This window comes from Hemicordylus capensis, chromosome 5, assembly GCF_027244095.1.
Source record: "Hemicordylus capensis ecotype Gifberg chromosome 5, rHemCap1.1.pri, whole genome shotgun sequence".
NCBI lineage: Eukaryota > Metazoa > Chordata > Lepidosauria > Squamata > Cordylidae > Hemicordylus > Hemicordylus capensis.
Genome location: NC_069661.1, coordinates 216,345,394 through 216,359,418, shown reverse-complemented (window position 1 = coordinate 216,359,418; position 14,025 = coordinate 216,345,394). Strand labels below are relative to the sequence as shown.

General features: G+C 46.2%; 1 protein-coding gene across 3 annotated transcripts in view; it reads left to right on the top strand.

Moving 5' to 3' along the window:
• Positions 1 to 9,291, top strand: part of MGAT3 (beta-1,4-mannosyl-glycoprotein 4-beta-N-acetylglucosaminyltransferase) — an 89,813-nt gene extending 80,522 nt beyond the window's left edge. For all 3 annotated transcript variants that reach the window (XM_053253053.1, XM_053253052.1, XM_053253051.1), the window contains exon 2: positions 649 to 9,291. In XM_053253053.1, the coding sequence (XP_053109028.1) occupies positions 650 to 2,155 (1,506 nt within the window). In that variant the 5' untranslated portion in view covers position 649 and the 3' untranslated portion in view covers positions 2,156 to 9,291. The remainder of the gene's footprint in view (positions 1 to 648) is intronic.
• Positions 9,292 to 14,025: the final 4,734 nt, after the last annotated feature.

The following is a 14,025-nucleotide window of genomic DNA, read 5'->3' as shown; positions in this document are numbered from 1 at the left end:
TATGTCCCTTGGTCCCTGAATGTGCATGCACTATAAGCCAATTGCTGCTACCTGCTCAAAGCCCTTCAGATAGGATGGGCTGCAGATGCACATAAACATGGTTCCCAGCTCCAGCAAGCTTCCTGGATTGTGAGTGAGCTGGAGAGCCACTAGAGCCGGTGGGAAGAAATGGAGACAGATATAAGAATCTGGGAAGAGGAGGGGGAAATACCCCTGCTAATTGGGGAAGAGATACTCTTCCAAGATGATGCTTCACTTTGTATTTAGCAGGAGGAGAGCAACTAGCCCACTCAACCCCAGTATAGCATCCTTCCAATAACTGGTGCCTATGTTTCTTTTAACTGAGAGCCCTTTGGGGACAGGGAACCATACTGATTTCTATGTGAACCTCTCTTTTTCCCCCTCTTCTCTCTCTCTTCTTTTCTTTTCTTTTCTTTTTGAGATTTGTGTGTGTGTGTGTGTGAAAGCAATATAAAAATAGTCTGGATTCAAACCAATTTAACTCTGTTTCAATTTCCCATGTCCCCTCCCCTTCTATCCCTTTTTTCTGACCGATGATTAAACCATGCTTGTATGCTAGTTAAAAACCTAAACAAAACTAAAAGGATTCTTCTTTCTCTCCCTTCCTTTTGTCTTTTTCCATCCCAGGATGAAGATGAGACGCCACAAGCTCTTTCTGACTCTGTGCATGGGTGGTCTCTGCCTCATCTCCTTCCTGCACTTCCTGAAAGCCCTCTCCTATGTCACCTTCCCCAGGGAGCTGGCATCACTTAGCCCCAACCTGGTCTCTAACTTTTTCTGGAACAATGCACCAGTCACGCCGCAGGTCAGCCCTGAGCCCGGGGACCCAGATTTCCTCCGTACGCCCCTGTGCTCCCACTCGCCTCTGCTCCAGCCTCTATCACCCAGTCGGGCTGGTGAGGAGCTGCACAAAGTTGAGTTTGTGCTGCCCGAAGACACTACAGAATACTTCGTACATACCAAAGCTGGTGGGGTCTGTTTCAAGCCAGGCACCAGAGTACTGGAAAAGCCCCTAGCAGGCCGGCCAGATGAAAAAATGGAGGGAATAGCTTCAGGACGCACGGGCCGGAAACCTCTGAGCGCCCCTGGGATGAAGCGGCGTAAGTGGGTGGAGTGTGTGTGCCTACCTGGTTGGCATGGTCCTAGCTGTGGAGTGCCCACTGTGGTTCAGTACTCAAATCTCCCCACTAAAGACCGCCTGACACCCCGGGAGATACCACGGAGAGTCATTAATGCCATCAATGTCAACCATGAGTTTGATCTCTTGGATGTGCGTTTCCATGAGTTGGGCAATGTTGTTGATGCCTTTGTGGTCTGTGAATCCAACTTCACTGCATATGGTGAGCCTCGCCCGCTCAAATTCCGTGAGATGCTGCTCAACGGCTCCTTTGACTACATCCGACACAAAGTGCTGTACGTCTTCCTGGATCACTTCCCCCCTGGTGGACGCCAGGATGGCTGGATTGCTGATGATTACCTGCGCACATTTCTGACCCGGGATGGCATCTCCCGCCTCCGCAACTTGCGACCGGATGATGTTTTCATCATTGACGATGCTGATGAGATCCCTGCCCGCGACGGTGTGCTCTTCCTTAAACTTTACGATGGCTGGACAGAGCCCATTGCTTTCCATATGCGCAAATCTCTGTATGGATTCTTCTGGAAGCAGCCTGGCACCCTGGAGGTGGTTTCTGGTTGTACCGTGGGAATGCTCCAAGCCGTTTATGCCACAGATGGGATCCGCTTGCGCCGGAGGGAATACTACACCATGCCTGGCTTCCGGCAGTATGAGAACAGCACGGGTCACATCCTGGTCCAGTGGTCGCTGGGCAGTCCTCTCCACTTTGCCGGCTGGCACTGCTCTTGGTGCTTCACGCCCGAAGGGATCTATTTCAAACTGGTGTCAGCCCAGAACGGGGACTTCCCCCGTTGGGGTGACTATGAGGACAAGCGAGACCTCAATTATATCCGGGAGTTAATCCGGACTGGTGGGTGGTTTGATGGCACCACCCAAGAGTACCCTCCTGCAGACCCCAAAGAACAAATGTACGCCCCCAAGTACCTGCTGAAGAACTACCGGCGGTTTCGTTACTTACTGGAGAATCCTTACCAAAAGGCAGAGGGGGCTGGGTGAGGGAGTGTGGCTTGCATGGGAAACTGGGACCGTGGAAAATGGTGGGGGGAGAAACTGAGTTGTGTCTTTTGTTTTTCCTTCTCTTCCCCCCTCCCCTGCTGGGGAAACATACTTTCTGTCCAGTCTCTGCCTGCCCCGTTGGCGGGTGTGGGATTCCTAATCATGTTTATGATGATCACAGGAAGCAGGAACTGGCCCTGAGAGCTAGTGGGTGACTGGCACAGCTCCTCCACCTCTCTTGCAGGACAGAAGATCTTCTTCTGCAGCTAGCAGATGGGGAGATCCGCCCTCTCTGCCTGACGTGGAGAGAACATGTAGGAGCATGCTGCTGGATGTGTGATTACGTGAATGTGCAGAGACCTCCACAAGTCGTCTTATAATTTAGCTGAGGCTGGTGTCAAACTCCACCTTTTAAAAGTCCTTCTAAGTCATTTGAAGCCAGTGACTTCCCCATTGGCCCCTTAATTCTCCCCACAGAGACTGTGGGCAAGGGAAAAGGTAGTTTGAAGGGGTACAGATCTGAAATTTTTCTGTCTTGCTTGTTTTGCGGAGCATGTGATAAAACTTTGCCAAAGAGCACACTCATTCTGCCCTTGGGTACCTGTGCTCTTGTGGCTAGAACAGATGGCTGGCAAGTGGAGTGTGTGTGTGTGTGTGTGAGAGAGAGAGAGAGAGTGAGAGTGAGAGAGTGAGTGAGTGGGGGCGGTATGCTTGTAGATAATGAGAGGTCTCCTTGTGCTTATCTTGGTTATGTTTAGAGTGTGTGAGGTATAGCCATTGGGTGTAAGGGCAGGTGTGCACACATACTGGGGGTGGCACCAAAGAACTCTTTCCATCTAATACTGGACATACAGGTAAACCACTACAAACTGGTAGGGTATGAGGGCTGAGAAGCTGTCTGGTCGGCCTCTTCTGCAACAACACAATGAGATATTTATATCAACACTTCCCACTAAAATGGGTGTATGTGAGGGGACTGAGAGTGGGGGTTTTTTCTAAGAAAAAAAGAGTTTAGGATTCTGAATAGAGACGCCCATCTATAATGCATGTCCTGCCACTTCTGGAGCAGGAGAGAGAGAAAGGTATTTGGCTCTGTGATGCCGCCATTTTGAGGACAATGCTACATTATTGGTATGCAAAAACTAGACCTAAATGTGTGGCAGGCATAAAGGGAGGGTGTGTGATGGAACGGACATAAGAGGGCCCAGCAGTCAGATCTGGATTCAGGTGAAACAGGTTGTGACCCTGTGTTAGGTTTGCTGTTATAGGAAGATTTGAAAGAGTGAGCCACTGTGCTTTACTGCACAAAATGGGTGGCACATCTGCAGTAGCAGGAGGACTGTGTTATCTGAAAAAAGGTTCTTTGACTGGAAGAGTGTGGTGTTCTGACATCTGGTGTGTTTGTCTATCTGTTTATCCTCTGCTTTCACTTTCTAACTACTTGTATGTACACTCCTCCCTCTACAAGATGTAGAAAGTGCTGCGTCAATGTCAGGGTTGCACAACTTTGGCCCTCCAGGTGCTGTTGGACAATTCTCATCATTCCTGACTATTGGCCACTGTGGCTAGGGATGATGAGAGTTGTAGTCCAACAACAGTTGGCCAAGACTGTGCAGTCCTGGTCTATGCTATGACTTTCCTTTAGCAGCATCCCTGATGTTCAGTCTCCATGATGCAATCAGCCAGTTCTCACACTCAATGCATGTGGTGCATTGACTCTCTTTTTGATGCAGTGACTGGCCTTGTGGATGCTCTGACATCTCCAGAGAGAGCGGTTCCTCCTCTAGCAGCCAGCTTTCTGGAAGGTGGTGAGCTATACCCTCAACATTTGCAGCTGCAAGATGGTACCAGTGTGGACCAACTAAATCCAGCTTGTGTTATGTCATTTAAAAATGGCTGTGATTGAATTGGCCCTTATGCCCTTAAAATGAAGTGAATTTTATTTGTAAAGCAGCTAGAGAGCATGCAGCCCATAGGAAGCATGCAGCTTCCTTTTCATGTTTGTTGGAATGGCAAATGGTTAGACTTGCGCTGCCACTTGTACACAACAACGAGGCACTTCTGACTGGTGCTACTTATTGACGGATTTTCTCTCTCTCTCTCTCTCTCTCTCTCTCTCTCTCTCTCTCTCTCTCTCTCTCTCATATTATATGTTGTTGCCTTGGAGAAGAGAGGAAACATGAACCACAATGGGTACCATGGCAGAGAGATTTGTATAGATGATGGTGCTTTGTAGAACAGTCTTCAGGCTGCTTTGCTAAAGTGAATGTGTGGCAGGAGCAAAGGAACTATCGAGTAACCTGAAGTTAGTGAAGCATTAGGGCAATCCTGAGGGTAATGGAATCAGGCATGTTACCACTGTTTCAATGACTGTAGCCATAAGCAAAATTTCACACACATGCAAGAAAACATCTCCTATTATAAAGAGATGTTCCTTATTTTTACAAAACCCTTAAATATTATAAATAGTGTCTGAAACATGCAAAATTGGCCAGTAATGGAAGCAGAATTTTTGGACATTTCTAATTCTGTTACTGATGTATTTTGCACATTTCAGACACTATAATAATGGTTTGGTAAAAATATGGAATTGCCTGTTAGTCATTTCCAGGACCACACAAGGGACTATAAAAAGATGGAGGGGAGAGGTTTCCATCCCCCATTTCTGGGAGGAACCAAGAGTGTAGATATTAGTTCTTATGACCTAATCTGCCAGTTAAAACAAAGTACGTTCCTTCAAAACTGGGGTGTTTATGGGAGATGCACTCAAAGTGACAACTGCTGAGAACTTGAGTGTTTGCTATACAGCAGTTCCTGATTCCAAACCTAAGGTAGATCTGAATCATTGAGCTTGAACACCAAATAGGATTGGTTCAGACAATATTTCCCTCCACCCACCCCAAACTGACCCATGCAGTTTGAGGGGGGACACACTGAGATTGTCCTGATATCTTTCTGGGACATACTGAACATCTTCTAGCATGTTTCTTTGTCACATGGGAAGCAAGAATGGCGCTTCAGACAAGCCATGCCCCCACGTAATAAAGAATCACCTGGGAGGGTGTCGGGACAGGGCACACTCTTGGTGCATCTCCCTTCTTAATAACATTGGCCAGTTTTGGAGGGGAAAGTATTATTTGAACCGGCCGATAGATGCCCAGTCAAGAAACAATGACCAAAGCAACAACTTTGCTATGTCCGCAGTACTGTGCTGCTTGAGACACGGCACTCCTTGCTCCAGTCCAGCTTGGTGTTCATTTTTATTCCTTCACTTGCTCTACAGGGCATGCTTTGTGTGCGTGAGTGCATCTAGACTTTCAAAATTACTGCTCATGAATTCTTAATGCTCTCATCCTTGCAGTCTCTAGGCTCCATTTGTCACCGAAGTACACAGTGAGGTGATCCCCAGCTCCCTCTTGAACCTTTCCACAATTCTTTTCTCTTGCTCCCTCTCTCTTTTTTCATTTCCTTGGCTTTCTCCCCTCCTCCGCAGTTGTGTGTGCAAGAAACAGATCCCATTGTAACTGGATAAGTTCACACTGAATTCCTTTGGGACTCTGAAAAGACATTTTTGTTCTGGTCCCCTTCCTTGTCTGCACCAAAATGAAACTTGAAACTGACCCCTGTGGGGAGGAAAAACAGAATTCACCATAAAAGCATTTGCTTTAAAAAAACTAACAAACAAACAAAACCAAAGCCAAAAATAAAAACTTTGCATATGGTGGCTTTTCTAGAACTTCCAGTTTAAGGACAGTCTATTTAATTATTTATTATGTAGTTAGAACCTAGTCTCACAGAGTCTATATTGAGGAACTTTGCACTAACGAAAAGCCTTTGGACTTCTGCATTCCTGGTGGGAGGGGGCAGCAGGGCAGCTAAGGAAGAAATTACACATTGGAAATGCCTCAGAGAGTTAGGCACTTGATCTTACCCCCAACTTTGTAGAATATAAAGGGTTGCTTTTAAGCAGTGGACTTGGTTGTTCATGATAAACGCACTATTAAGCCTGAAGGAGCTATTGAAAATGAGTAAGCCAAATCCTACATATGCTGAACAGATAGATGAGGAGGAAGAGAGTGCTTCTTTCATAAGCCACAGGAGAGGGCACAATGGTGACTGAGCCAGAGTGGACTAGGTGAAGAGGTCTTAGGCAAGAATCTTACACGGAATTCTACAAGTGTCGGGGCTGATACAAAGAAAGAGGTCACATCCCATTATACCATTGTGGCTGCAGTGATTATATCTTCCATGTATTGTTCGAGGTGATGTTTGTGGATTTTTGAAGGGAAATCTGTTTTTAAAATTGTGTCACTTTAATAGGGGGAAAGGGCAGGCAGATTTCAAAAATCAGATTTGTAGGATTCTTCCCTACTACGCAGAAAAGATTGGAAGTCTTTGCTATAGTTTTGTACCCAGCTACTAGGAAATGTACCAGTGGTACTATACCCACATCAATATACTTCACCCGAAAAGGTCCATATAGAATCCATAGCAGAGATGGCCTCTGTCCAATTGGAGACCTTCAAACCAGACCAACAAGGTCTAGTTTGACTCGTCCTTCACTTCTTTCTGTTCCCTCAGTCCCCATGAATAACTGGAGGAGGTTAGGGAGTACATCTTGTGGTTGCCTAGCAACAAGACCTGTTATTCTTTGCCCTTCTTCCCTCACCCCACTAGCAAAATCTCCAGATTAGGTTTATTCATTGGTATCACAGCTAGTGAGAGCAAGCAGCAGACCACAGGGTGCCCCCTTGCTTGCAGCTAACTGGAACTTAACTTTTGCATTTCTTCCATGGACAGAGAAGCTTCATCTGCTACAATACCACATTCCACTTATTAACTTTCACATACAAACAATTACCTGGGTAGTGAAATGTTTTCTGGACTGTTTCCCTAAGCTGCAGGTGACGGGTTACATAGCTGAGTACTTCATAATTAAAAGCAAAACTACTCTGCAACATAGAAAACTGGGTATGAGGGAGACGTCATAGGTCTGGTTCACACAGCCATTCAAATCTAGATTTGGGTTTGGTCCATAAACCACCTTGGCATGGATTCACACAATAATGCTAATGTGGGTAATCCACATTAAACCTAGATTTGAATGATTGTGTGATCAAGCCTAAAGTGTAGCCTTCTATTTGCATGCTAGCCCTGGGGTTCCCAGTCTTGAATCCCCAGATGTTGTTGGACTGCAACTTCCATCATCCTCAGCCACAATAGACTTTGGCCACTGTGTGGGAGTTGTAGTCTAGCATCATCTGGGGACCCAACGCTGGAAACCACTTCTCCTGGGAAGAAGCACTCAGCTATGCAATCCCCTACCTGTAGCCTGAAATGGTACTGTCCAAGAGCAGTTTTACCATCTTCTTTTTGTGCAAACTCGGCATTTGACAATAGCTTCTTCCATCTAATATGGAATACTCTTTCATCTTTAATCCTCCAAATAACCTCTATGCCACCTGGCACCAACAACCACTGACGTTGGTTATCCCTGTGTAAGAATTCTCTCTCATACTCGCATGTTGAACATATAGAGCCCTTTCTCACGATCCATGAGAAGGGCATGACGGGGCGAGGGGAGGAAGCCTCGAAAAGCTTACCTCTCCATAGATGATCCTCTTCTTATTGCTGGGTGGGCGGATTACCCGCCGAGACTATTGCTGTCTTCTGCCGGCAAGTGTACAGTGCATTATGGAGAGTCCGATGCTGGCTGGGAGGCTGCTGGCGTGGGCGTTGTGCAGAGCCACATGGCACCAACACACGATCAATTAGCCCAGGCTCATGGTGCATTTGCATCCTTAACCCAGGCTAACGGCTGGGGCTCCCTTGCAGGTTTGCTGCTATGCCGCCAGCAGGAGTCCCGTGGCTCCTGGCCATTCTCACGTGCAGGCTAACCTGGGCTGGGCTTCCCTAGCCTGGTTTTGCCTACACGTGAGAACAACCTCATAATGTTCTCGGTGACTTTAGGAGCTCTTCATATCTTATCCAGTTACAGAAGACAAAGTTGGTATTGTGTGTCCTTGTCAAGGGAGAAGTGTGTGTTCCTTAGGATATAGCTCCATATTCTGTTTCTTCCAACATCTGCATTAAGACTGGGTGTTTAGTTGCTTAACAGGAACATGGAAAGATTCATAACTTATTTTCCTGTCACAGACACATAAGGATGTTTTGAGTATCTTATATTGAAACACCGATGTTTTTATCACAGCTGGGTCAAGCTTGGGTCTGAACTTGTACTCCTCTTTGCCAGTTGCCTGCTCCTAGCTAATCGTCTCACTTCATTTCTCTTAACCTGACTACTTTTGGTTTGGCAAAGATTCTGTGTGACCTAGAGTAGTTGCACTTTGTACTACTGGATTGCAAGGGACAGAATGCCATCGCTTTACAAAGACCTTAAGCTCAGTGGTTTCAAACAGAGTTGCGTAGAGTCTCATTCTATTTATGTCAACTTTCAGAGCTTTTCTGTAACTCTGGGAAACTTAAAAAGGGGAAATTATGGAAGTGGTGAGTCCTGGTGTGGGGGAGGAAAGTGGAGGGCCTTAACCATGGCATGGAGAAAGAGAGGTATGATGCATTATTCTGATGTTAGCAAAACCAGGGCTGGTAAATCAGCTTAAAAGGGAAAAACTGGCAACAAGGGTACACTCCACTATCCAGTGTAATTCCTGAGGAAGCAATCCAACAGTATTCTGCAGGGAGCAGTACTGGAAAATGGAGCCCATTTCTCAAGGAAAGGATATGGGATCTCATTATTGCAACCTGAACACCTTTTGTGCCCCATTGGCTAAGGCAGGGGTTCCTAACCTTGGGTCCTCAGATTCTGTTGTACTACAATTCCCATCATCCCTAGCCACAATGGCCAAAGGCTGGGGATGATGGGAGTTGTAGTCCAACAGACTCTGAGGACCCATGGTTGAGAACCCTTGGGCTAAGGAATATGTGGTACTTGCCAAATAAGTAGAACAAGCCCTTTAAAGTCTAATTTATAAATACCAATATTAATATTTTTTTTTGTAAGAATAAATCAAAGTGTACATTCTGAAATCATTTTCTCTGTAAATGGTTGGATTTCATTTCACCCTTAAAGGGATGTTTAAAGGAGGAAATAAAACAAATTGCAAACCATGAAGGGATACTGGCATGTGTGGCAATTTTTATTTCTGACTGAAGGAGGAAGGCTTTCATGGAAGAGGGAAGATTGCTTGTTTGTTTCTTCCAGTTTGGAGCTGTCTGTATTTCTTCCCTTTTTAGCCTGAAGAAGCAGTGCCCAGTCATTCAAAGGAGGGCATGCACATCTCAGATATGTGTTATCTCTGTAAGAGGACAAACGGAGTGTATAACCCCCTTTACGACATGATTAACTAGAGCTATGTTTCTTTGTCATTTCTATCTTCTATATATTTAATACACTAAGGACGTGTGTGTGGCAATCCCTGCTGCAGCTGCAACCCATCATTGCCCATAATTTCCACTGCCATGGGGTGGTGGGCGAGTGGCGGGGGGAACAAAGTCCGAGTAGCGAGGGGGGGGAGCAAAAGGCAGAGTGGTGAGCAGAGGAGAAGAACAAGCGAATGAGGGGAGGCACGGGCGAATGGCGAGCAGGGGGGGAAGCAACTGCTGAGCAGGGGGCAAGGGCAAAGGGCGAGTGGCAAGCGGGGGGAGGAATGGGCAAGCAGGTGGGGGGAAGCAACTGCCGAGCGGCGAACAGTGGGGAGAAACAGGTGAGCAGCAAACGGGAGAAGCAACTGCTGAGTGGTGAGCAGACGGCGGGGAGAGCAAAGAGCAAGCAGGCAGGGGAAAGCAGCTCTCGAGAGGTGAGCAAAGGGCGAGGGTAGGGGGAGGAATGGCCAAGAGAAGTCTTGGGGGTGGGGAGGTCGAGCTGGAGGCGGGGAGTCCAAGTGAGCGGGCCTTCTGCTGCCCTGCCAGGTCTCTGGGGTGGGGAGGGCGGATTGAGAAATATAGCTTGTATTTCTATATTTGTCTAGCAAACATAATAATGCAAGAGCTATATTTAGTTCCAAGGACCTGGGGATGGGGGCACAGCTCACACTGGTAGAGTATCTGATTTGCATGCAGAAGGCCCCAGGTTCAGTCCCTGGCATCTCCAGGTAGGGCTACTACTATGGATATTTATATACCACTTTTCAACAAAAGTTCTCAAAGTGGTTTACATAGAACAAGAAATAATAGATAAATAAGCTGGTCCCCTGCCCCAAAAGGGCCGGCAATCTAAAAAAGAGTCCTCTAAGGCAGACACCAGCAACCGCTCCTGGAGGGTTGCTGTGCTGGGGTTGGATAGGGCCATTTGCTCTCCCACTGTGAAACAGAAGAGAATCAAGACTTTAAAAGGAGCCTCTTTGTTCAGTTAGCAGGGGCTGGGAAAGACACCTTCCTGCAACCTTGGAGAGCTGCCGCCAGTGTAGACTGTACTGAGCTAGATGGACCAATGGTCTGACTCAATAGAAGACAGCTCGTTGTGTTTCTCAATTGCACTCTGAAAGGAGGGTTAGTAATTCTCCGAATGGAATATAATGCAAGACCTGTAGTTGATGTTGATTATATCAAGCAATTGGAAGCCTTACACAATCTTTTTAACCAGAGGTCTGCCAGTTATTGGAAGCTTAATTAACATCTGTAAAGGTAAAGTGTGCTGTCAAGTCGATTTCGACTCCTGGCGCCCACAGAGCCCTGTGGTTGTCTTTGGTAGAGTACAGGAGGGGTTTACCATTGCCTCCTCCCACGCAGTAGGAGCTGATGCCTCTCAGCATCTTCCTATATTGCTGCTGCCCGATATAGTACCAGTGGGGATTCGAACTAGCAACCTTCTGCTAGTTAGTCAAGCATTTCCCCACTACGCCACTAACACCAGTAGATTCCTTAAAATCGGAGGGCCAATTCATGCACTTACTGAGCACCAACTATTTTTCCTTTCACCATGCAGACAAACTAGCGATGGCAGGTGTCTATTGCTTCACACTTGTTACATCAACAACTCTTCATGTCCTGTCCCCGCCAATCTTCGGGTCCTCAGAGGAGGTTTTGCTAATGTTACTTGGTATAATGTTTGCAGGGTGGTTAAATGAACACACAAGTGCCTCCTTTTAAAAGAAAGAAAACAAGTAGAACTAATGAAGGCTACTTTCTGCTTCCTTTAATATGGTGACTCTTGCCCAGAACCACCTCCTGTGGGCTGTGAATTTTGTATCCGGCTGTCAGCACAAGGGCCCAGCAAGGATGAATGGGCCCTGGGACAAAAAGTGAAGATGGCCCCCAGTTTGCAGCCCCCATCTTCTTCAGAAAGGCACAAAGGGTAGAGCAAAGAGCAAACTTCCATCCAGCTGGTGGGGCCCCGTCCCTCAGGGGCCCCTGCCCCCTTTGTTCAATTGTAGCCATGCTCTCCATTACATAGGTGTGTTGTCCATGCTTTGTGGTAGCGATGTGCCAATCTATTTGAATTCAAATCCAATCACCCCTTAAAAGGGTAATTTGTATGGGCACCTTTTTAATAACTATTCAGGCACCCTGATTGGTCAAAAAAGGCACCAAAATAGGTTGAATTTATTTGACCTATTTTGTCCCTTGTTTCGATCCAATTTGATCCAAATTTGAATCGAATTGGCCAGTTTCGATTAGAATTTGAATCGAATCTGAAGATTCAGTTGGTACACCTCCCTACTTTGTGGCCACCACCTTGAACAGACATGGTGGATTGACCCAAACAAAACAACTCTGTTCAGATCCTCTAGATCCCCCTCCCATGTGGTGTGAATTTGGTTTGTATTGAACTGTAAATGCAAAAGTTATTTGAGGGGGACATACAGAGAGGCATGACAATCTTGTGAGTCAGAAAGCAGGCTAAAAGGCACACAGGGTAAGGATGGGGCAAATCTGAGGTTTGATCCAGGTGCTTTTAAAAAAAGTTTTGATTTGATTTTGATTTGCGGATACATATATCTCCAAGGCCAGTTGTGAAGCTGAGTTCACACCATGGGTGAAGATCCAGCTGTGACTGCTCTGGAGCTCTGTCTTCACCCAAACACTTTATTTTCAAAGGCATCGTGTGGAGTTCTGCTAACAGCAGAGTGGCAGTCTGAAAGTATTTGCTGACATTTCAATGAGTGTTATCCTGGGGAGTCAGCTTTATCGCTCAACTCTTTTGCAGTTTATACTCTACCATATCTCTAAACATTTGAAGAAAAATCTCAGGTCAGCTACAGCAAACAACCATGTTTATAGGAATCATTAATAGGGAGAAGGCCTAGGAAGCACCTTCAAAGATTAACCAATTTAAGCAAACTTCAGTTAAGAGACAATAGAATTGCCAATTTTCTTACAAGAAGCTTAAGGACAAACTACCTTTTGGTTGTCCTGGGAAGACAGAAATGAAGGGAAGGGCAGGTGGGCCTGCCATGAACCAGAGGAAGAAGAACCACTGGGAGACTGCACCCACTCCACACCATCTTGGACAGGAGAAACCCACCTAAAGACCCATCCATTGGACAGGAAACAGGCTTGTTCACACAGTGATTAGAAAGGCAAATGCTGTACCCTAATTTGGGAGCTCTGCATGCTCCCATTTTATGATCGTGTGTTCTTAAAAAGCAAGGTCAGAGGGGGAGAAAGTGATCATCTGAGAGAGAGGAGCTGGGGTGGGGGTGCCTTCCTACCCAGCTCTTATACCCAGCACTTTACCAAAGTAGGAAGAAATGCCATCCAGCCCATCTCCTCTCTCCCAGGGATGGCTTCCTCCCCCTCCAATCTTGCTTTTCAAGAGCACACAATCACAAAACAGGAGTGTGCAGAGCTCCTGAACGAGGGTACAGCATTTGTCCTAAACTCACAATTATCACGTGAATATCCTAATGAGTAGCTGCAGAGAGCTTGCTTCCTCCCTGCCCTCCTTTTGATGGAAAGAATCAGCTACACTGGACAAGTCACCCTTGGGCTATTGGGCTATAGAAGGGCACCAGGGGTGTATCTAGGGTAGGGCAGGCAGGGCACGTGCCCCGGGCGCCACTTGCAGGGGGGCGCCATTTTGTGAAATTAATTTTTTTTGAAAAATTGGCTCCCGAAAACAAGATGGCCACCGTGCATGCTCAAATGGCCTCTGTGAGGCCCTAGGTCATGCCAGGCCTTGCAGAAGCCATTTGAGCATGTGCTGTGCCCATTTTGTTTTCAGTGGCCTTTTTTTTTTTTAAAAAAGGTTGTTTTTAAAAATGGCCACTGCATATGCTCAAATGGTCCCTGCGAGGCCCTAGAGGCCAGCGGGGGGAAGGGGAACCTTTGCAGACCCCCCCCAGCCTTTAGGAAGCCCCCCAAAGGAACTACAGGTAAAAAAAATTAAAACAATTAATATAATATAAGACATTGTACACATATTCAGATTGGCACTATGTACAGAGAACCAGGGCTTGTGAATACTGAGCTGAAGCTTATGAGCTAGGATTGTATTCATTTGCTCTTACTTTGCTTCCTGTGATAAGTGAGTTAAATGTGATGTCTTAATAATATGGCTATTAATGGTGAGTTTGTCTTTGAATCAGTGTGAAATCCTTAGTATTAAGGCCACTGGGAGTTTCTTTCTCTCTTTCTCTCATTTTAACTGTCTTTCTGAAATACTAGAATATATTCCAAGCAGTGACAGTTTACTCTGCATATCCTTTAATTATCTTCAGAGTATCTGGGAAAAGTCAAATTCTCCATTTATTTTTAAAACTTATATAATGGTGATGCTACAATGCATAGTAGAGAATTAGACAGGCACTTCTGTTTAGTTTTCCAAGTACACCTCCACATAGTATTTGGGGACTTCATGAGCCCCAGCATACTAAAATTTGTAGTTTTCCAGCATTTTTTGGTCTGGCTAC